We start from the raw sequence: 22,542 nt of genomic DNA on the forward strand, positions 1-22,542 counted from the left end.
AAATAACAAGTAGATAGGTACTGCTCTGGCGGGAAGGTAGAAGCGGCTTAGTCATGCTGGCCACATGACCCGGAAGCTGTACACCGGCTCCCTCAGCCAATAAAGTGAGATGAGTGCCGCAACCCCAGAGTCGGCCACGACTGGATCTAATGGTCAGGTGTCCCTTTACCTTTAAGAACACTGGAACCAACAGAGAATTTCCTCCCAATGCAAACAGTAGTTTCAGAAGGGGAATTTTCCTCAGGACCAAAGCAATCCAGGAAAAGCTTAAAGACATCCATGTAGTTGGCCTTCAGCAAACCTGAGGAGTTTCCGTTGACAGGGACCATTGGCCAGCAATTCATTTTCAACAATAAATATGTATCTTGCTGGGGAAAAGGGCTGAAGGGACACCAAAATAATCTCTGCTCACTGACTCACAGAGCGACAGGCTCTTTAACTAACTTTCCTTTAGAGGAATAGCAAAGAAAAATTTGGTTGAGATCTCCCCAATAATTGAGATCCTGCCTTTCACATAGCATCTCTCTCTCTCTCTCTCTCTCTCTCTCTCTCTCTGTGTGTGTGTGTGTGTGTGTGAGAGAGAGAGAGAGAGAGAGAGAGAGAGAGAAAAGAAGAATGAACAAACAGGGTTTCAAAGAGCCCCTGAAATGCAGGATTCCTTCAAGTGAAGGCCTGATCTTTGAAAGCCCTTCAAAAAGAGGAGTGTTCTACTTTATAGAGGACACATGGTCACTCCAATCTCATATTTGTGCCTTGGCTCATGTAGAAGATACTGGGATCCAGACTGAGTCCCAGCATAGCAATTCCCTACCTTCCCACAGGCCTTGCTTTGGTGACAAGTCTTAATTGGCTCAGTCAGGATATATTAGTAACCATGTATTCCAAGGCTTAGTATTCATTCCAAGAATTCATTCAGTCTTTTCCATTTCCAGTGCCCCTCTTAGAAATACTGTGGCCATTATGACCATTTTTAAATGGTTATTAGATAAGATTCATAGATGTGCAGAAATTAGATAAGATGTAAGAAGTGAAATCTAATAGATTCTCAGAATTAGGTCTGTAGACGTTTGTCAAGTGCAATTTTATACATGGGCTTACACAATTATTACTCTTGCAAATGCATATTTATGACAAACTGCTTAACCAGAGAAGGTGTAGGGACAGGGTGAGATTCCATTCCACAGATTAAAATTCAATTACTTCTTTCTGTCCCACGTTGTTGTAAATTATGATTGCTACAGTTCTGAAAGCACTTATTCTGATGGGTTCTCAGTGACTAACTGTTATTTGGTTTACAAAATTTATGCACCACTTGATTGTATAAAAAAAACCCCAAACCCTCAAAGCTGGTGCAGTTAATGGTGGGGGTGTCTATTTTAAATATATGACAGCCCTGCCTCTCATATCAGTTGGAGGTGAGAAGGGAAGTTCAATGGATGTAGTTCAGTGATAGTGCATTTGCTTTGGTTTAATCCCTGACACCTCCAGTTGGGAGTGTCTCCTGTATGAAACTCTGGAGATCTTCTGGCACCGTGAGCAATACTGAGCTAGATTGACCAGTGGTCTGACTCTGAATAAAGGAGCTTCCTGTAAAATGATTTGTATTTTCCTCCCTGTGTTTGATGTGCACAGATTAAATTTCAGGTGGTCTAAATGCCCACTGATCTAACAAAAAAATCAAAAAATAAAATTATCACTGAAGTCCATATCAAAGATTTCCTTCAGCAGCAGATGGTATATATTGAATATTTGATTGGAAGTTTCATGAGCTTTTCCAGTATAATTGTGCCTAACAGCAGTAAGTTTCACAGTATTTGATAATGCCCTTTGATTCCAGTTCTCTTTCTGCAGGGTCGTTGCTCCTATAGAAATTGATGCTCTCAAACAAAATTGTAAAAGTGCATGCTGTACTCTAATCACTTGCTTTTGTTCTTTCCCCATTTATCTTTGTTAGTCTAATTTGTGTGTGGTGTGTCTCTGTGGGGAATTTTAGCTGTTTTTCATTATCTTTCATTCAATATTTTTTTTAAAAAAAAACACACCTCTGAGTGAGTTATTTTTACTTCTCAGTGACCCTGAACCAACAGACAATGTATACAACTAGATTGCACAACTTGTAGGCTGTGGAGGCAAAGATCTGCAACTGCAAGTCATTCTGTAGCCTACAGTGAGAAGATCCTAACTGTCAAAAATAGCTCTCCAGTTGGGGTGGAGCTACTGCACTAATTTCCCTGGAGCTGCATCACTGTTGCTTACTGGGAGGAATGAGGCAACAGGGAGGTTGGCACAGTGCCAACACACTGGCAGGTGTGCCAGTCGCTCTGCTAGTGTGTTCGCACCAAACTGACCTCTGTGCCACTTCAGCAGTGACCCACCTGCCAGGAAGCCAGCATAGCAGCTCTGCCCCATCTGGTGAGTTCTGCTAACTCTGCTAATGAAATTCAGTCATAAGAGCATAATAAGGGCCCTGTTAGACTCAGCCAAAGGCCCACCTTGTACATGCATCTAGTGCTAGCCAGCCAGTTATTTATTGATAGTCACAAGCAGGGCACAATGGCAAAAGCCTTCCTTTACTGTTGTTTTCTTTCAGAAGCTTGCATTTGGTTGTATTCAGAAGCTGGTGGTTCCATACAGCTGTTTAGTTAGTTAATTTCTATTCCATTCTCCCTCCCAAAGAGCTTGGCGTAGCTACAAAGCAGCACAACAATACAATTAAAATGCTCCACACATTTAAAACATTTAAAACCAGCCACATATTCCCATAGCAAATAATTTAAAGGTTGCCAGGAACAGTGATCACAGCTAATAACCACTGAGAGGCATATCCACTATGAATCTGTCTAATTCCTTTTTACTAGCAATTGAAACCAATGGCCCTCACCACATCTCATGGCAGTAAAACTAATTATGTATTATGTGACAAAGTACTTTTCTTTCTTTTATCCATCTTGAATCTACTGCCCATCAATTACACCGGTTGACTTCAAGATCTAATGTGTTGTGTGTGTGAGAGAGAAATTCTATAGCCACTTTTTCAATATCATACATAATTTCATGTTCCTTTATCATGTCTCCCCTTAGTCATCATTTTTTCTTCTTCTAAAATAAAAAAGTTCCAAAGTCAAGGAGATGGCTAGGCTCAAATCTTTCTCCCTGAGCTTATTTTCTATGTACAATGAATGTTTTTCTATAAAAGAGTGTGTGTTACTTATTTTGAATTCTTATATGCATGCTGCTTTACATCCCTGAGAGGTTCTCAAAGTGGCCTAAAGAATATTCTGAAAAATAAAATTACATTCAAATCTAGTACTGCCAGGGTGGGAATCCTGTGGGTCTCTGTATGCTGTTGGTTATAACTTCCATCTTCCTTTGGCCATGCTCTCTGGTGCTGATGGGAGATGGAGTCTGACAACTTGCGGAGGGACACAGTACAGACACAGAAAGTACATTGTGTCCATATGGAACCAGGAGTATCCAGGCAGTTGTTGTCTTTTTTGTTTTTGCTTTGCTTTGGACCTCATTCTTCCCTGGTGCCCTGCTGGGCAGAAGTTCCCTTGAAAATTCATTGAGGCAAGGGAGTGGGACTGAGCAGCTGAATCTCTCCCCACTCCAGTAAAAACACCCTTCCCTTGCTGGAAGAGTTGTCATATCAGGGCACAATTCTAATTCCCTGTTTCCACTGATGGGGATTTGCATATTGGCAGGACCACTACCAAATCCACAGCCCTGCTTCTCATAGCAGCCATGGCAGAAGTAAGGGACAGGATAGTTGGGACCAAACTGAGTCCATCGCTGTCCCACAATAACACTGAGCCTGGCTCAGGATTCAGCAGATCCTGGGGCATCCCATCTTCACTATCCACCTTCAGAAAGCTCAATTTGGGGACCTTTCACTGCTTGCCAATGGTAGGCAGTCTACCAACTGCATTCCTGCCCATGGCCCACCCATTTGTTCTGCAAGCAGAAATAGGAGGGCCATACCAATGGAATGACAGTTGGGCTATTCCATTGACAATGGTAGACAGGAGGCTGACTCAACCAGGAGAGTTGGGTGAAGAGACACATTTGCCTCATTCAACCCCTCACCCAGCCAGTGTAAGGGGGGGGGGTTAGATTGTTCTGCCCATCTCCAAGTCTTGACACAATTTCTGCTGGTGAAAACTAGGCCTGAAACAAACTGTCCAACTGCAAACTGCATATTCTTTCCCCAAAACCTCCACACATAATATTTTGAGCATCCAACCTAAGAAAGAGTTCTTGTAACTTTGAAAGTTCTCTGCCCCACAACTGGTCCCAGTAAAGGCATTATTTGACTGACCCAGTCAATACAAATAGCTGGTTCTACAAGCATGACTGATGTCAAGCAGAATTTTATATGTGACTCTATATGTTTCACATATAAGATGATGTTTGATGTGAAAAATGATAGGAAACAAAGCAGGCAAACTTGTGCTGGACAGGGAATGCTCATAGAGAAGTAAAGGTAAGGTAAAAGTAAAGGACCCCTGGATGGTTAAGTCCAGTCAAAAGTGACTATGGGGTGTGGCACTCATTTCACTTCAGGCCGAGGGAACTGGTGTTTGTCCACAGACAGCTTTCTGGGTCATGTGGCCAGTATGACTAAACCGCTTCTGGTGCAACAGAGCACCGTGATGGAAGCCAGAGCACATGGAAACACCATTTACCTTCCGCTACAGTGGTACCTATTTATCTACTTGCAATGGTGTGCTTTCAAACTGCTAGGTTGGCAGAAGCTGGGAGAGAGTAACTGGAGCTCACCCCATCATGCGTATTCAAAGTGGCTGCTTCCAAACCCCACCTCCACATGGCTTGTGTGGGAATGTTTTGATCAGCTTCCCATGTGGACTGGCAGGAAGTAAGTGGCAGCTCCCATGCAGCACCCCTTGCACAAGAGCGTTTGAAAAAGTCCTGTGACACAACTCATGGAAAAGAGCTATCCCAGCCACTGGGCAAAGTGAGCCAGTTTGTTCAGGCAGCACATCACAGAATCGGCTTGTTGCATGCTGTGCAAAATGTTAAGGCCATCAGAGGAAACAGGCAAAGGAAGCAGTGGTTGTTATGGCCACGGTGACAGCCTTTGTTTTTGTATAAATTTGTTTGTTTGTTTGTTTGTTTGTTATTAATATTATATTGACGTGCCCACTTTTCAGCTTACTTCGTTTTTTTCAGTTTACAATGCTTGCTGTCTGCCTACCTCTTTCTTTTCCTTCTTGCTTCTGATTTCTCCCTCTGCCATGTCATCTTCCTTTTACCTTTTCCACTATTCTTCTGCCTTCCCCTCCATCCTTTTGGCTTCCCTTCCTTGTCCTTTTCATTCTCCTCCTTTCTTCCTTCCCCTTCCCCTTCCCCTTCCCTTCCAGTCCAAACTCCTAGGGCTTCTCTCCCCTAAGTATAGCAAGGTGTTGCTGTGTGTTTGTGTGTGTGTGTGTGTGTGTGTGTGTGTGTGCTGAGAAAGATGGGCAGGCTAATGGGCAGGCAGGAGTGAAAAGGATATACAGAAAAATCCTTTGTTGGACTACTCAGAAGTAGACCCCACTGAGTTAAATAGGACTTACTCCCAGGTAAGCATGCATAGGATTTAAGCCTTAGAAAGGAAAGGTGTGAGGGTGGGTAGATGAAACAGGAGTTTAATTAGCAACAATACTTTTTAAAGTGTTGATCCTGGGGCTTTGCCTCAGGCAGCACAATGTAATCGAGGTAATACATATGTTAACATTGATCATGGATTTCCATGAAATCCACCCCAAGCTGTTCTGCATTTGATGCCATGTTAAATTTAGTCGTGACCCTCTATATAATTTGGACAATGCACCACGGCATTTGCAGCTCCTTATCATGAAGCAGTCCTTAATGTAATGCAGGAACAGCTCCATGGTGAGGATAGGAAATAGAACCAAGTGTGCTGTATGATGAGACAGTTGAAAGAATGGAGGCTCTGTCCTTGCTTTTTTACCAGGGTTCTGTGCAGCTTCCTGAAGAACGCTGTAAGTTGCTGTGCAAAGGGTAGAGCTGGCCAGGATGTTGGATTGTAATGAAGGCATAGTAGCTACAGTGGTACCTCGGGTTAAGTACTTACCGTAATTCGTTCTGGAGGTCCGTTCTTAACCTGAAACTGTTCTTAACCTGAAGCACCACTTTAGCTAATGGGGCCTCCTGCTGCTGCCGCGCCGCCGGAGCCCGATTTCTGTTCTCATCCTGAAACAAAGTACCGTACTTAACCTGAAGCACTATTTCTGGGATAGCGGAGTCTGTAACCTGGAGCGTATGTAACCTGAAGCGTATGTAACCTGAGGTACCACTGTATTTAATTCACTATGCATGAACACAACAGTTATGGGAGGTTGCCTGTCGATTTACTAGTATCAGACAGAGAAGGTCTACAAGGCTGGTGTTACTTTGCCTAAATCATCTAATCACTTTGTATTTGCATACTTCTTTCTTTTCTTTTCAAAAAATGCATTTTCTTCTTCTTACATCTCTCTGTTTAGTGCTGTATAAATTAATACCAGAAGCAAGGGCTAATAAAAGAGATATTCTCCTGTTGTTCCCACCAAACTCTGTATCGGCATTTGAGGAAGGCAATTCTGCCATTTCACAAAGTGAGCCCAATTCCACCTCTTTTCCTTAAGTGTCCTATAGGCAATCCAAAATATCCAGATAATTAGAATCATGAGCAAATGGGATATATTAACTTCAGCTAATGGGGGTGGGGGCAGACGTTACATTTCATAAAACCAATCTATAATCAGATAATTGCATTTCTAATTAACCGTAACATCTTCTCCAGGAGGCATAGAACTTGTTTCAAAGGAAACTAAATGGTGTCCAATAAGTTATGTTGCTCTCCTTTTTCTGTCTCTAAGCAGAGGAAAAGACATGAGACTTCATGCTCCTCCATGAATTGCTAGGATGACGTGAACCACAATTTTCGGCATGATTTAGTTGGACACTACTAAACAACAAATTTGTTTTTTTAAAAATAGTATTTCAATATATGTTTTATTAAATGGCAATGCAAATTTTAATATAAAACTAAGAGGACAGTTTGACTTTCTATGGTAACTAGAGTTAATTTTTAAAGGGCAAAGTCAAACCTCTTAAGGACATAATTTCAATTATAGTATGTGAAGGGAGAAGAACAAAAGTTTTTTTCCGATCAAATATTGGTTAATGCTGTGGTTGGCCACTATGAGAACAGGATACTTGTCCAGATAGGCCTTTGGTTTGATCCAGCAGGGTTTTTCTGATGTTATTATCATCTACCTCGGCTAAAGCAACTGTCTCTTCTCTGGTCATTATTGTTGGTCCATTCTACATCTATTTAGAATTGCTCTGCTCAAAACATTCATCCTCACATCATGCAAATCTGAGCATGTATTCCACCAGTTCCTCCACTGTATTCAATTCAGATCCTGAATCCAAATAATCAAATCAGGAATCAGAATCCTCACATAGGCTTACGAAAATGACCACCCTTTTTTTTTTACATAGGTCCTCAAGAGGAGATTGACTCATAGATATATAAAATAGTTTTAAAAACAAACATGCCTGCCAGCATCTACTAGAAACAATTCCTACATGAAGAAACTGAATATGTGTAATGCAGCAGCAAACTCCATTTTGCTAAGCATGTAACCCACAGGAACCACGAGTCAATCCCAACTAGTTCTGAGGACAATCTACACATGCCTGCAAACACATTTGTCACATTCACACTTTACGTGCATAACATATACTGTAAAAGGTAGATAACCTAATTTTAGAAGCAGTCACAAATCTGGGTCAGGTCTCACAGAAAGAAAGAAAAAACACAGGTGAGCACATTAACAAACACATAAGAATGAGTTTTCCCAATATCTGACTTTTTTAGGAAGTAACAAAATTCAAGCTGGAATTTGCTTGCAACAGAAAACTATAAGAAGGGATGTGTATCAAACTGCTCTTTTTTGTAAAAAAAATGCTCACAAGATTGCAATGGTCTCTCTTGACATTTACATCCAGTGTAATCCTAAGCATGTCTTCTCAAAAGTAAGCCCCACTGAGTGTAACAGGGTTTATGCCCAAGTTAAAGTGTATAGGATTGTACCCTTAATGGATTTATTCCATGTTACTCCAGGATGGAAATCTCACATATGAACTTCTTAACACTGGTCATTCTCCTTTTTGGAGAGGGTACTACCGGTATATACCTGTCAAAAGAGCAACAAACAATTCACCAACAATTTGCAAATATGCTGCTGATGCCCTTGTATTTAAAGTGTGTGGCTGGAATACAAAGAAGAACCAAACCACACAGATTTCTCTAGTGTGCAGCATTGTTTTGTGTTTTGCACAGAATACAGACACTTCCCTGGGTTCACACCACTACATCTGTCTATGGTTTCTGATAAAACTATCCTCAATTATTTCCGATAAAACTTCCCACAAGTTCCCACTCCACCATCAAGTCCAAAAGCATGCAGAAAAGTATTATAAAAACTGAGATGTTGGGCCCCAGCTTTGGCGTCACTCATTAGGTGCCTCTGGCACACTATCAATGTTCTTGACCTCTAGTTATGTGCAAAGGGCATGAGATTTGTCACTTGGATATTGAATAACTATGTCAGAAAAGGAATTCAATTTGCAGGGGTGTCAGTCAGATCATGTTCCATAGGGAATTTCATCTGCACTGAAGAAGTGCAAAAGGCCCACAAAGAGACCCCCATCTGCTTAATCTTACACAAATGGTCATAGATTGTAGTCTGGTTTATACATGCACTAAGAAAACAAAACAGGCATTCTACACCCAACATTAAGAACTTTTCAATCTAATCTCTTTCAGTGGGAGGGAAGAGATACTAATTCATTTAATAATGCTTTTAAAAAGTGCTTAATGTTTGTTAGATCATGTCTTGTATGACAAATCGTTCAACTGGCAAATGCCATTTCCTGTAAAAATATGTTTTAGAGGGCTTTTAAAAAAAGGTGACGGAGCATGCTGCTGAATTGATTTTAAGCTTCTTGGTGCTAGTAAGACACAACCTCTGCCTAAAGACAGTTTGGATATTTCAATGATGGGGTATCAGCAGTGCTTTCCCCCCTAAAAATGTTTAGGGTTACTCTCGTTTTCCTACTCATATTGAAATACTGCCCCTCAACGAGGGGTATGCGTACTCCTGTGTCCCCCCAGAAAAAAGCATACCCTCCAAGTGTCCCTATTTTTTAATGTTTTATTATGTTTTTATATGTGCTGGAAGCTGCCCAGAGTGCTGGGGCAACCCAATAAGATGTGTGGGGTATAAACAGTAAAATTATCATAATGGAATGGGACGTCCCTATTTTCATTGGAGAAATGTTGGAGGGTATGCATAAGTGGGCTATCTAATATCACCTTGTAAGTTTCACAGCAGGCCACGATCCCCTGACCTGCAACTATGTTGCCTAGCCACAAAGCAGGCCATTCTTCTACTCTTATCATTACTTGTGAAGTGCATATAATAAAGTATTTGCTTTTTTATTTTTAAAAGAAAAACATTTTAGTGAATATTGTTACTTTTGCCACTGAGGCTTAGTGTGGTAAGACTCAAGTATACACTTCCAGAGTTAACACTAAATACATTACTTCTGGTAAATGAGGCACTCTAGCTGCTAGAGAGCCGTGGAAATTTGAGTCCTGGGCTTTTTAGACTCGTCTACCCATGTAATAAGGGACGCGGGTGGCGCTGTGGGTTAAACCACAGAGCCTAGGGCTTGCCAATCAGAAGATTGGCGGTTCAAATCCCTGCAATGGGGTGAGCTCCTGTTGATCGGTCCCTGCTCCTGCCAACCTAGCAGTTCGAAAGCACATCAAAGTGCAAGTAGATAAATGGGACCACTCCAGTGGGAAGGTAAACGGTGTTTCTGTGCACTGCTCTGGTTCACCAGAAGTGGCTTAGTCATGCTGGCCACATGACCCAGAAGCTGTATGCCAGCTCCCTCGGCCAATAAAGCGAGATGAGCGCCGCAAACCCAGAGTCGGTCACGACTGGACCTAATGGTCAGGGGTCCCTTTACCTTTTACCCATGTACTATCTGAAACCAAACAAGAGCACGGATTGCTAGATGTGAATATTTTTTCCAACCCTCCAACCCCACTACTGAGACTGCAGCTCTTATCATCTCTGGCCATTGGCCATGCTAGCTGGAAATTGGCCATGATGGAAATTGGAATGCAACACCATGTGATGAATCACAGGTTCCCGGTCCCTGGTTTAATCTAAAGAAATTTCCTTTCCTTAGATGGCTAGAAAGCAATACAGATAAATCACAGAGGATGTAAGTCTCTGGAGGAAGAAAATTCCTTCTGGCAGAGATCTGTTCTTGTTATCCTCAGTTGCTCTCATTGATTCTAGTTGGACGAAGGGCTTGTTCCTAGTCAAATTCAAGTTGGCGCAAAGAACTAATAGAACGTGAATCTGTCCTGCCTATTCATAATCACAGGTGTCTGTAGCTTTGGCTGAAGAAGCACATCTGGCCACCATAATAAAGAAGAATGGTAAAGAATAAGCATATACAAGTACACTGAGATGTCACAACAAGAGCCCTATTTATGCTTTCTGTTCACCAGAACCATGCCAAAAGGCATGTCTCTCAGCAATAATTGCTGGCATGCTAAAAGTATAAATGAGGGTGGGAACTGCACACAGTTAAAACAATATTATTTTTTTAAAAAGCCATTTTAAAGAATATGGCTGACCCTTAGAGGGTTTCTTACTGTGTCCTGCTTCTCATGTAAGTCAGCTCTTAGTGTGACTGTATAAGGACTTATATCATCTTATTTTCCTTTTGCTCTGAACACCTTTCCTTGAAAAATGTTTGTAGAGTTCAAAAGCTTGCAACATTATTAGGGGGGGGGGAGAGAGATACATTTACATATTCTCTACCTTTAGGGACAACACAATTATACTTCTCTGATCTATGCAGAAAAATATCCTAACAGTACTTGGCACCGACCACCACTTTTTCCAGCTATTAAGCACGAATTATATTTTCATCCAACTATTTTATTTTTAAGTTTCATAGATTAACAAAACAGCAAATGATTGCTTAATTGGAAACTTGCTTGATAATGTAATATGCTTAATATACTGTATATATAAATAGCTCAGTTGTCTACTAGTCCATAGATCAATTCCTTTTTAATAACGGTTGTGGACTTGTCTATTTGATGTAATCCTTTGCATTTGCATTTTCTTTAGAATTAAACATAGTGCATCATCTGACAAGGGAACGTAGGTCACATGTATTCTCCAGATTTGGTTTATCATACAGAAAGTCCTACCTTTGAAGAAGCAGTCTTTGCTGTGAATAATGTAGATTTTCTTCCTTTGCAAGCAGGATGCTCGATGAAGTTCACAGTGATTCTCATAGAATTTGCCATCAGATCCACACACCGGCATATAACTGGGCTTGCAGTCATCTATGCATCTACATTCGGGCTTATCCGTCTCCTTGTTCACAACACACTTGCTTCCCCGGCCACAGTACTTCTTTTCACATGATGCATGGAGGCCATCTTGCCCATAAAGCACTGGAAAAGGAGAACAGCGGGGTGGGAGGAAAGAAAAGTTTCAGTGTTAACAACTCCAAGCTGAGTAACAAGGGAACACTTCTTTTGCCGCAACATACTTTAATAGCCAAAATACTTTTCCAAAGCTGTGTCAGACAGATACCACAGAGACTGTGTCACCATTTTCACCCACTGTGCTCCACACATTCACTGAGGACATGATGGAAGGCTTCATTCATTGGCACCACCCCAATGCCAACCTGCCCAACAGTCCCAACCTATGACCAACATGGGTTCAGTGAAGATCTGATCAGATAGCCTATGTGCTGACAGAGGACATGTGGAGGGCACTGTGTGAAAAGAGCCTCTTGCATGCAGCCTGCCAAGTCTTTGGTTAGTGCCTATATATTATTTACTTGATGATTTTAAAAGTTGAATTCATTAGCCATATGCATAGACCACCTTTCTAGTAGATCTCTTTGCTAGACAGCTCTTTGACTTAGAAGTTAGGTTCCACTTTCGTCTCTTGAACTATTCTGGGCCAAGACTCACCGTTAACAGTGACAGACAAGCAACCTGGCTCCTTTGTCATTCCCCCATCAGCATGCTTAATAGTTCTTCAGCATTTCAGTCATTAAAACATTTCTGACATTTAAAGGCTGCAATGTCAGCATATTTACAAGGGATTCAATTTCACTGAGTGGTATCTAACTACCGTGTCCCATCAGGGTAAGGATTTCTGCCTCTGCAATAGGACTCCCTCCCCCTTCCACTGTGCATCCCAAATCTGCTCCAGAGGGTTGGGAGAACCCCTAGAACAGATGTAGGGGGGCAGGAGGAAAAGAGGAGAATGTTCTGTTGTGCATGCAGAAATCCTTGCACTGATAGAATGAGAGTGCTATGTTGGATTCCTCCTGTTGAACCTACCCCAGGACTTCTGAAGAAACATGTGCATGATCATGTTGCACGTCTTTTTGAAAAGACACAGAATTGTGTTTGTACTTAATACATTGAGCTGGTCTAGAGGCTGCAAACTGGTGCAAAACACTGAGACTAGGCTGCTGATGAGGACAGATTATTGCTCAAATGTTTGTGCTGGCTGCTCATATGCTACCAGGTCAGCCTCAATGTTCCTGTGTAAAACTCTAAGGTCATTAATCTCAAGAACCACCTGAGTTCTTCAGGGCATTCACTGTACTGTATTGGACCTCCCATTGCTAGTATAAGTAGCTTATATCCACCAGGAACTGTGTGTTCAGTATTGTGGACCCAATTTTATGGAACTCTTTCCCACTTGAGGTCAGAAGGGCCTCCCTGTTGAACATCTGGCATCTACTGAAGGCTTTATTCCTTCCCTTGAGCATTTTAACTGATTTCTGATTTTATATTTTAAACTGATTTTTTATATTTACTGTATTGAATTACTTGTACACCCCTTAGAGACTATTGGGTGGAATTCAACATAATGCTAGGTAGGGTATGTACATAGAGAATGAGATTTGCTTGCAAAACCATACTTCCACCCAGCACTCCAGAACAGATTTAAGGGGTATAGGAAGGATGAGAGGGACAGAAGTCCTATTGTCTGAGTGGGCAATGCATTCTACACATGCCAGCAACTGAGCTGAATCCCACCCGCTGTAATTAAGTGGTAGATAAATTGTTGAAATGAATAATGAATAAACAGGTGGCTAAGCCATGTGACAAACTAAAGCCTCAGTGATTAAATAATTACAACATAGCAACCTCGTTATTTCAATAAAGTTGTGTCTGTATACTCAGCAATGTGCTTGATATCAATAGGAAACTTTTGTTCGTAAAGTGAAAAGATTATTGTGTTCTGAACAGCATAAAACTGGTGTCACAAAACCAGACAAGGTCACATTGGGTTCTTTGAGGCAGGCTAGCCAATGAAGTGCCCCCCAAATCTTGTTGGACCACATTTCCCATCAGGCCCACCAGAATGGCTGATAAGGGATGATGGGAATTGTAGTCCAACAACATCTGGAGGGCACTGCATTGGCTACACCTGCTTTAATGTAATGAAGACTAATTAGGAGGCATTCAACTGACAATGGGCACACTCTATCGTTGGATGAGTTTCCAAGGATGAAAACTTAGGTTGGATACACATAGCAGTTTGAAGACATTTGACTGTGACATGAGAGCCATACATACATATTGTTTATTTTGGCATTCTCTTGTTACTGTTCAAATGGTTTCTGAAGCACTTCTAACATTCACAAAACTTGTTTGACTAGAGATTAAGGCTGAACAAAATAAGCTGTATGCAGACAGCACTAATTGGCTCTATCATATCACCTTAAGAGTTTGGGAAAAGATTGCCTCCAACCTTTTTTGTCAGGAGATATTGACCAGGTTTAGACATGTTGACATGTATATCATGCAGGTTCTCATGTTCATATTTATACCAGGGTTTATACACAGGTTCATATTTATGCCATTTGATTCCCGTGTCTTTCAGGTAGTGCCACAAAAAGATTGGATGACCCTGAAATCCTAACCAAAAAAAAATTGTTAGTCTCTAATAATGTGGGACCTGATGTTTCAGAGAGCAGAAGGCTTACAGCTATTAGTAGAAATGGATACAGAAAAGGATTTCCCAATGAAGGTACTGTTCAAAAATTAATAACTAGCATTTTACTCAATTATCCAAGTTTTTCAAAATTAGAAGATTACTGTGCAACATTAATTGTAATAAGCATAATGTAGAGCATTACAAAAGCATGTTGCAAAAGGACTAATCAAAACAGAAAGGTTAGTTTGCAATTTACTGCAAGCTTTAATCCTTCTGTTGTTACTGCATTATCATCTTTTCCACCATTATAATGTAGTGCAAAAATGCTTCCATGCCGAAGGTTGGGGGCTCCAAAGCCCCTGCCGCCTGAAGTGAGTTATAATATGGAAATGCAACATCAGTCAACAGCTTTATATGTAAAAAATGAAAACAAAATCCCACATTTCCTCCAGCTGTAGTTAAAGCTTAATTTTCAACACTGTAGATTCAAAAGCAAGGAATCTGTTATTGGAGGATTAACTTGTCTACTCAATAGCTTATTAAAATTCCCACCAACCTTGGCAGGCTGAGAAATATTGACATTTTTTCTTGAATCATAATAAACTAGAAGGTCAAAGTGTCTCCAAGTGGCATAAAAATTACAGTCCCTAAGTGGCATATCTGAATATCCTTTATTCACTTTACTAATTGTTCAGCATGCCCCTGCAACAATATCCATGGGACTGCTAATACTGTAACCTGTGTGTGGCTTGACTTCAAAGGTCATTTACAATTACAGTGTATACTGTACATTTGTCAGAACACATTGTCCCAGAGCTAAAGCACAAAAGCCCTGCAGAAAAAAATCAGCACAGCTAACAGTCATATAAAGGGTTCTATTTTAAAAGAGAACTGTGGGCACTCAAACTTGATTTTGGTTGGGTTGTAGACTTGGGACATTCTGTCCATGGCAGTCTCACACTCTGATTTAAAAAAAAAAAATCCAAAAAAGCTCCCAGGACATATTTGGACCCTCACTCCCTTCCTTCCTCTTCTCTCTGATAACTGTACCCTCTGCTTCCCTGGATTTCATTTACCTGCACTATTCCATAAAGTGTACTTGATGGTGCTACATCATCATTGGTGATGATAATGAGGATGATGATAGAAGCAAATTCCTAACATGATTCATCACATGTTGGCATGACCAAGAAGCAGAACCCAGAAGGAAGCTATGCTGTTAGGAACAACGTTGACTCTCAGTGGTTAGTGCTATCAGGAAGCAGGCTAAGCCACTACCCAAATAGTGGCTCAAGTGCATGCAGTCTTTACTTGCCCTACCCCATGAGTGAATGACTGTTATTCACCCCAACTGGGAAACTCAAGCTAAACTAAAGCACTGCATTAGGAAAACCACTGTGGTAAGGGCAAAGGTTCCTTTCACCTGATTGACATGGAGGCGCCCCTCACGTAGGAAGGAGGAGCAGAGCCACACCACTGCCCCTGATATCATGCGCCTCCATCTGACCCTGTTTGCTCATGACCACATATTGAGCATGGATGTCTGAGGAGATGCCGTGTCCTGTAATTCCAGTTCCTGATGAAGGCTATGCCTGTAGTGGGCCATTTGGCACATAATATGTGGACAGTGGGGTCATGTGGCCTCAGGGACAGGGCAAGCAGCACAACTCCACTGTCTCTTTCCGTGTACAGACTTCACAAGTACAGTGGTAACTCAGGTTAAGAACTTAATTCGTTCTGGAGGTCCTTTCTTAACCTGAAACTGTTCTTAACCTGAAGCACCACTTTAGCTAATGGGGCCTCCTGCTGCCGCCACGCCGCCGGAGCACGATTTCTGTTCTCATCCTGAAGCAAAGTTCTTAACCTGAAGCACTATTTCTGGGTTAGCAGAGTCTGTAACCTGAAGCATCTGTAACCCGAGGTACCACTGTAATGTGTGAATGGAGTTGGAGCTCTGCATCTCTCTGCACACCCCTCACCCAATGAACTAGTGAATTAACCGCTAGGTAACAAAATGGCATTGTATCCAGATAGAGAGATGCTAATTTTCAGCCTGGTAAGGACTAGCAATTTGCAGAACGCGGCAATGCTCACTTGAGAATAAAAATCAATAGAGGGGCATGCTTTGCTGAGGAGGGGTGGATCATGGGGATTTATATCCACACAGTCAAAATTGCAAATATCAAAATCTGACCTTGGAATTCAACATGTAAGCACTTAAGTCTGAGTTCCTGCTGCATAAGGAACAGCTAGCCCCAATGCTCAGCGGCATTATTCAACCCATGTTTCCCTGAGCTCTTTGGCAAGGACATGCTAGAGAGGATTATTAGACTTTGGCAAATTAATATTTGTATAGTCCTTTGAAGAGCTAAAGCACCACACAAGAATTATCAGTCAGTGTTCAGTTCAGGCAAGAGAAACAATAGACAGGCTTCAGCTGTGAATGAGTCAATACGAGAAAAGCCCCAAGGCATTTCCCATTTAGAAACACAGCTCTCTCTTCCCATTAATATAATTTGATATTTTTACTAATACACGGGATGTCACTGAATGCTATTCAAAGTTACAGAAAAGGATTCCTCACAATGGCAAATAGCAGCCGCAGTCGGTTTGGCACAAAGCCATGCCTGCTGTCCATTTAGGATCCAGTTGTGTAATTACTTGGGACTTGCTGCAGTGTTAATTATCTGGAATGTTTGGTTGTAGGAATATAAAGAATTGTGCCAATGAGTAAGTGTTTGCAGGGGCTAAGCCTTATTTATCTGCGCCAGTGGGCAGATTCACGGTGGGGCTCTAAATAAAGCAATAAACCAAATCTGTTGTAGTGCTAGTCTGATAGTATTTTAGCACATGCTTTGGTTATGTACATTTGGCAAAGGCTAAGCTCCAAGTTCCTCAGCCTAGTGAAAGGCATCAAACCATCTATTTGTAACAGAGTGCTTATGATTAAGAAGGCTGTCACTCAGAGGGCATCTAGAGGCACTGTTGTTCTTCACCAAATCTATTTAATTTGTGCCCTAGTGATTTAAAATAATGCTTCTAATGCTGCAATTCTATGTACACTTAAGGGGATTTAGTCAGTAGCAAGCCACACATAGGAAACGCTGTCAAACATAGTGGGATTTGCTTCTGAATAAATAGTCCTAGGACTGACCTCTTAGAGGCAAACTAGACAGCATTAATTGGGCAAATGGAACGCAATTATCACATACTGTTTGTTATGTAAAGAGCAGCTGCAGGCAAGCTGGAGCAATGTCCTGGTCCTGGTTTTGGCCCTGGGGGGATGGGGGGGAGAGAGAAATCAGTTCTCCACAGTTGCTATTTGCATTTCTAGGGAGGCCTCCACAAAGGCAACTTTGGACATGAATCTTCTGCAGGTACGTTAGCAGAGAAAGAAAGAGTTAACTTCCCTGCCCCACAGTCCTGAGAGGCTTCCCTGTGGCTGTTACATCCCGGATTACCCAGGGTTCCAGGATCTGGGTGGCCTGTGCATGAAGTGGTAAGTGTGTGAAGGATTTCCCACCTTTGACAGCCATTGTAGTGAATGGACTGGAGAGGTAGCTCTGGGCGGACCTGTCCTCCATGGGCTCAGGGCTAAAACCATGGACCAGAAGCTCCCCCTTTATACTCACTTTCCCTCTCTCTTTGAACAATATTATCTAGGGGCTATAGAATATCACAGGGATGGGGGACCTGTCCCCTTCTATGTTGGACTTCCATCAGGCCCAGCCAGCATGATCAGTAGGGTCAGGGAGGGTGGAACTTCATTGCGCAATAGCATTTTGTTTCCCTCACCCCAGCCTGAACCATGCATTGCTCCTTCAATCAAAGCTGCCTTCCTGGTATGCTACTTGATATTTGCTCCTCTTCTCTTCTCATTTGATCCCATCCTCTCCTGCAAGCCTACTCAGGCTCAGCAGCATGCATCAACTCCCATGATCCTTATCCAATGTTCATGCCATGGGTGAAATTGTAAAACAGACAATAGCTGAGGTAGAGTAGAGGAGAATGGGAAAATAGCACATAGCGTGTTGCCTACAAGCTGGCTTTGTTTTGAGCTGTTCTTTAGCCAAATAGGTTCCCCCCTTCTTTTCAAATAAAGGATCCACACAAATAAGCTATTTTGGAGCGAAATATTGCTTTGCATTCCCAACATGGCAAACCACACTACAAAGAACAGCCTCATAAGAGGACTTCTCAAAAGCACTCTTAATTAACACACAGGTGAGTAATAGCTTCCAACTAAACATTTGACCTCGGTCATCTGGTACATTAAGCAAAGTAGCTCCAAAGGCATGTTCTTTCATGTGATTGCTATTTACAACAATGCCTGTCTGTTAAAAGCATATGGCTGTCCAAAGAAGACTTGACTGCCTAAAAAGAAATTTCTAAGGCTCATCAGCCAAGGCGAACTGAAGGATCTCTCAGGTCACTTCTCAGCTTCTGAGACGACGACCAAATTCAGGATGTAGTTCACTAATTAAACAAGCCGCTCATCAACATTTCTCTCGTGTTATTAAAGCTGAATGAATTCCCCACTCTGGCAAGGTGTATAAAAAAACAGTAATGGAAAAGGTAATCAAGTGAAACTACTAGCTAACTGCTTGGAGGATTTATGAGCCCACCATGCTGCGTAAAAAAGATATAATTCGTTTAATTTATTAGTCATAAAGAAAGTAATTTACTTTGGTTAAAAACTGATCATCTTACAAAACAAGCCACTTTTTGACACTAATTAAATTTACCAAATATGGCCGAAGACTGGAGGTACTATATTATATTAACATTAGTGTGACAGGAGAAGAAGTCTATTTGTGTCCCTTGTGAACTGCTCCTGGTGATCACATGAATTCAGGTTAGAAATAAGTGATGTATAGACATTAGTAGGAAGAAGTCTGTGAAGCTATGGTTTTCCTTGATATTAAATTCAATGGACATGATCTAGCCAAAGCTATGCCATACTTAGCTCTTAGCTCTGGTAGATTTCAGTTGGTCAGCTAAGTGCACATTCCTGTTTCCCCACTGAAATCAATGAGATTTCAAACTGCTTAACTTTGGCTTTTGATCATGCACATCTCATCAGTATCCTTTAATACACAAAACACAGTACACTGCTAAACTCAATTTCCAATATTTTCAAAGATTTTATGTTTTTTATAACCGTACTATGGTATACATTGTCACCTCTCTTAAAAAATTATATTCTCTACTGCAGATTCAATGCAAAAATTCCGATTGGCTGAACTTCCAGTACGTTTAATGGGAGTTAAACCTCCTGCAGAATTTACTAGCAGGTTTTGTTTTTAAATGCATCTCCAGGATCATGAGAACTATAAATTTCCTTTTAAAGACACAGATAGCTCAGATAGCTGACCTTAGGAATGTGAATTCTGCATCAGACGTCTTACCGAGTACAGAACCTTTCATGTGCAGAATCATAGGACACTAACAGTTCAGATTATAATGGTTAGGGTACGTTCTGCAGTTTCTCTAGCTGTGAGTGTCTCTAGCTGTATATTCAGTAAATATGCAGGTTACAATCCATTCCCATAAAAATATATGAATGCTATGGCACTGATTTCAGTGTTTTATGGCTTGCATAGATCACATCTAGGCCATCAAAATGCTATCAAGCATGAATTACACATTAATTACCTATGAAGAATAGTAAGTAAATTTAAATATCCTGCGTGCCCCCATCGTATTGAGCAAGTATAATTTACTTTGCTTGTAAGGATAATAAACTAGCAAATCTGATAAGGGAACTTCCTCCTTCCCTTAGCAATGCATATTTATGATCTATTCCTCAGGTAAATTTATACTTTGAAGCAATATAAATTTAGTCATATGCTAATTCAGCTCCGTTGCTCTTCAGCTAGCAAACCAAAGTATGCATTTTTGTCACTGCAATATGACGGGTTTGGCATAATTTCTAAGGGGTGCTTAAGTCCAACTCAGCAGGCAAACGGTGCTGATTTCTCATATTTGTTGTACATGAGAGCGAGGATTTGGAGACGGTTTCTCCCCCGCCCTCTTTTTCTTGCAACAAGAATCCCTTGTTTAGAAGAAAAATTTCTTTCTGCTTTATATTGCAAAAGCTTACAACAAGTTTGCCTCTGCATAAACATCTTGTACTCCTGGAAAGACTAATGGGTTCTTTTAAAACAACAACAACAACAACAACAACAACAACAACAAACCAAGTGCAGCCCACTCTTTCAGCTGATGAAGTCTGGAGGTCATGCACATTTTTCAGGCACGTTATCTAAAGAGGACATAGAGGAGGACACCAACGTGTCAGAATTCCACTGGAAAGAGATAACAGGAGGCTCAGAGGAGAATGACAGAGTGTTATTGGCCCCCATATTAATTTTAGGACACTCTGGGAATTGGAATAGGAGGACAGCATGCCTGATTTATAACCAGGGAATACAGCTTGAAAAGCTGGGTGAGATTAAGCTAGAAATATTTTAGTCATAGTGCAGAAGTTTATGCATAAAAATCTGCTAAGCAGATACATTCACCTACGATGGGCTAACATAACAGATTGCCTAGATCAGTGGTTCCAAAACATTTCCCCTCACAGACCACTCAAAAATTGATGAAGGTCTGGCAGACCACGTAAGGATTTTCTTTTGCCTGTTGTAGCAAATGTAATGCACAGTGCTGGATGCAGAATTATTTTTAAATGTATTTTTAGTGCTTCTTTTTATTTCCTATGTTTTGTATTTTGTTGTAGCACAATTTGAATTCTATAGGATTCTAATACAATAAAATGCAATGTTAAGGAATAAAAGCAATTAAAAATTAATATGACTATTTAAAGCTATCAGTGTGCCGTCTTCCATCTTTAATCACAAATCTGCAGATATGTCGTGGACCACCTGAATGATGCTCATGGACCACTGGTGGTCCAGAGACCATAGTTGGGGAATTGAGGTTGGAGTGAAAGGAAGGTAGAATGAATGATTGACAGACAGACAAAGCTTATGTGAGGGAGAGCAGAACTGGATAACGTCATAGTAGTAACACAGATAAGGCAATGACATTAATGCTTGGCAGGGGGTTGGACTCGATGGACCTTGTGGTCTCTTCCAACTCTATGATTCTATGATTCTATGATCCTAATTCACATGATATTCATGGAAGATAAAGGCTGTCAGTGGCTACTAAAATCTAAAACCTTATTGTTTTAAAATTTTAGTTGTTTTTAATGTGTTAAATATGTTTTTTATTTGATATTTTATTGTTCCTTTTCTTGGATGTGTGCTTCCTCAGGCTCCCTTATAGGATAGAAATTTAAGAAATAAATAAGTAGATAAAGGCAGAGCTACAACTACCTTCTCATGTGAATACTGAGGTGATATAACAAAGATTGTCATCTTTGGGAAGGACACTCTCTCTAAGAACTTAATTTTAATGCTAGGCACCTAAATTTAAAGCTTAGTTGACCACCCAATGAGCCCATTAAGTAATCTAATGTCTGTATATTTTTCTTAGTTAGGCCTTGTCAGGACATTGGAGGACGTTGCAAGAAATAAAGAAAAGCCCAGTTATCTGTGCTTTAGGGTATGGATCACAGTGAAGTTGGGAATTGAGCGATTAGAGCTAAAGATCTCTAAATGCTTCTAAAAGCATGATATGAAATCCCTGTAGGCGATTGCTCAAAGCTGGGCTTGTTGAATCTCATTTCTTTCATTACCTCTTTCCTGCAGCCCCAGGCTTTGCCTCTTAATCCCAAGGCCATCCTTCTTTCTCTCTTCTTCTTCTGTTGCCTTTTACCCTTTGACCACTGCAGTGAATGCTTACACTCTGAGGCCTAGTCTAAAAGATGAGTGAGATCAATAGTTCAGCGTCACGCAGCACCCATTGCTTCAGTGAGATTCCTTTAGCAAAGACCGCGCACAAAATTTGTGGTGCAATGATGAAATAAATGTCCAAATGACATATCAGTTATCATGGCCATTCTTTAAACGCTGAGTCCAGTGGAGATAGTCAGATGTCATCTGAGATATCTCAATTTTTAAAAATCTATTTCTCTTATTAATATCTGCATCTACTTCCTAACCTTGAAAGTTAACTATTGCAAGATAGATATATGTAACACCCACTTACATTGTAGCCCTTAACACCCACTTACATTGCAGCCTTAACTCCCCACCGCCGCTGCCCCCGCAAACACAATATTTTTGAGAGATCAATGATTCCTCCATTTCTTTTATATTTCTCAAAGGGAATTTTGTCTCTCTCAATTTTTTCTGAACTTGTGGAATGTGGTTACTGAAGACTGTGAGGTGGGTTGCCTAGGATCTGGACCAGGGGTAGGCAACCTAAGGCCCGGAGGCTGGATGCGGCCCAATTGTCCTGGACGGTCCGGGAATCAGCACGTTTTTACATGAGTAGAATGTGTGCTTTTATTTAAAATGCACCTCTGGGTTATTTGTGGGGCATAGGA

General features: G+C 41.1%; 1 protein-coding gene across 3 annotated transcripts in view; it reads right to left on the reverse strand.

Annotated features, from left to right (window-relative positions):
• The window catches only part of FSTL4 (follistatin like 4), a 360,182-nt gene that overhangs the window by 229,155 nt on the left and 108,485 nt on the right, over nucleotides 1-22,542 (reverse strand). For all 3 annotated transcript variants that reach the window (XM_081850327.1, XM_081850326.1, XM_081850325.1), the window contains exon 4: nucleotides 11,321-11,569. In XM_081850327.1, coding sequence (XP_081706453.1) covers nucleotides 11,321-11,569 — 249 coding nt within the window. The remainder of the gene's footprint in view (nucleotides 1-11,320; nucleotides 11,570-22,542) is intronic.

This window comes from Podarcis erhardii, assembly GCF_964252035.2.
Source record: "Podarcis erhardii genome assembly, chromosome: 2".
NCBI lineage: Eukaryota > Metazoa > Chordata > Lepidosauria > Squamata > Lacertidae > Podarcis > Podarcis erhardii.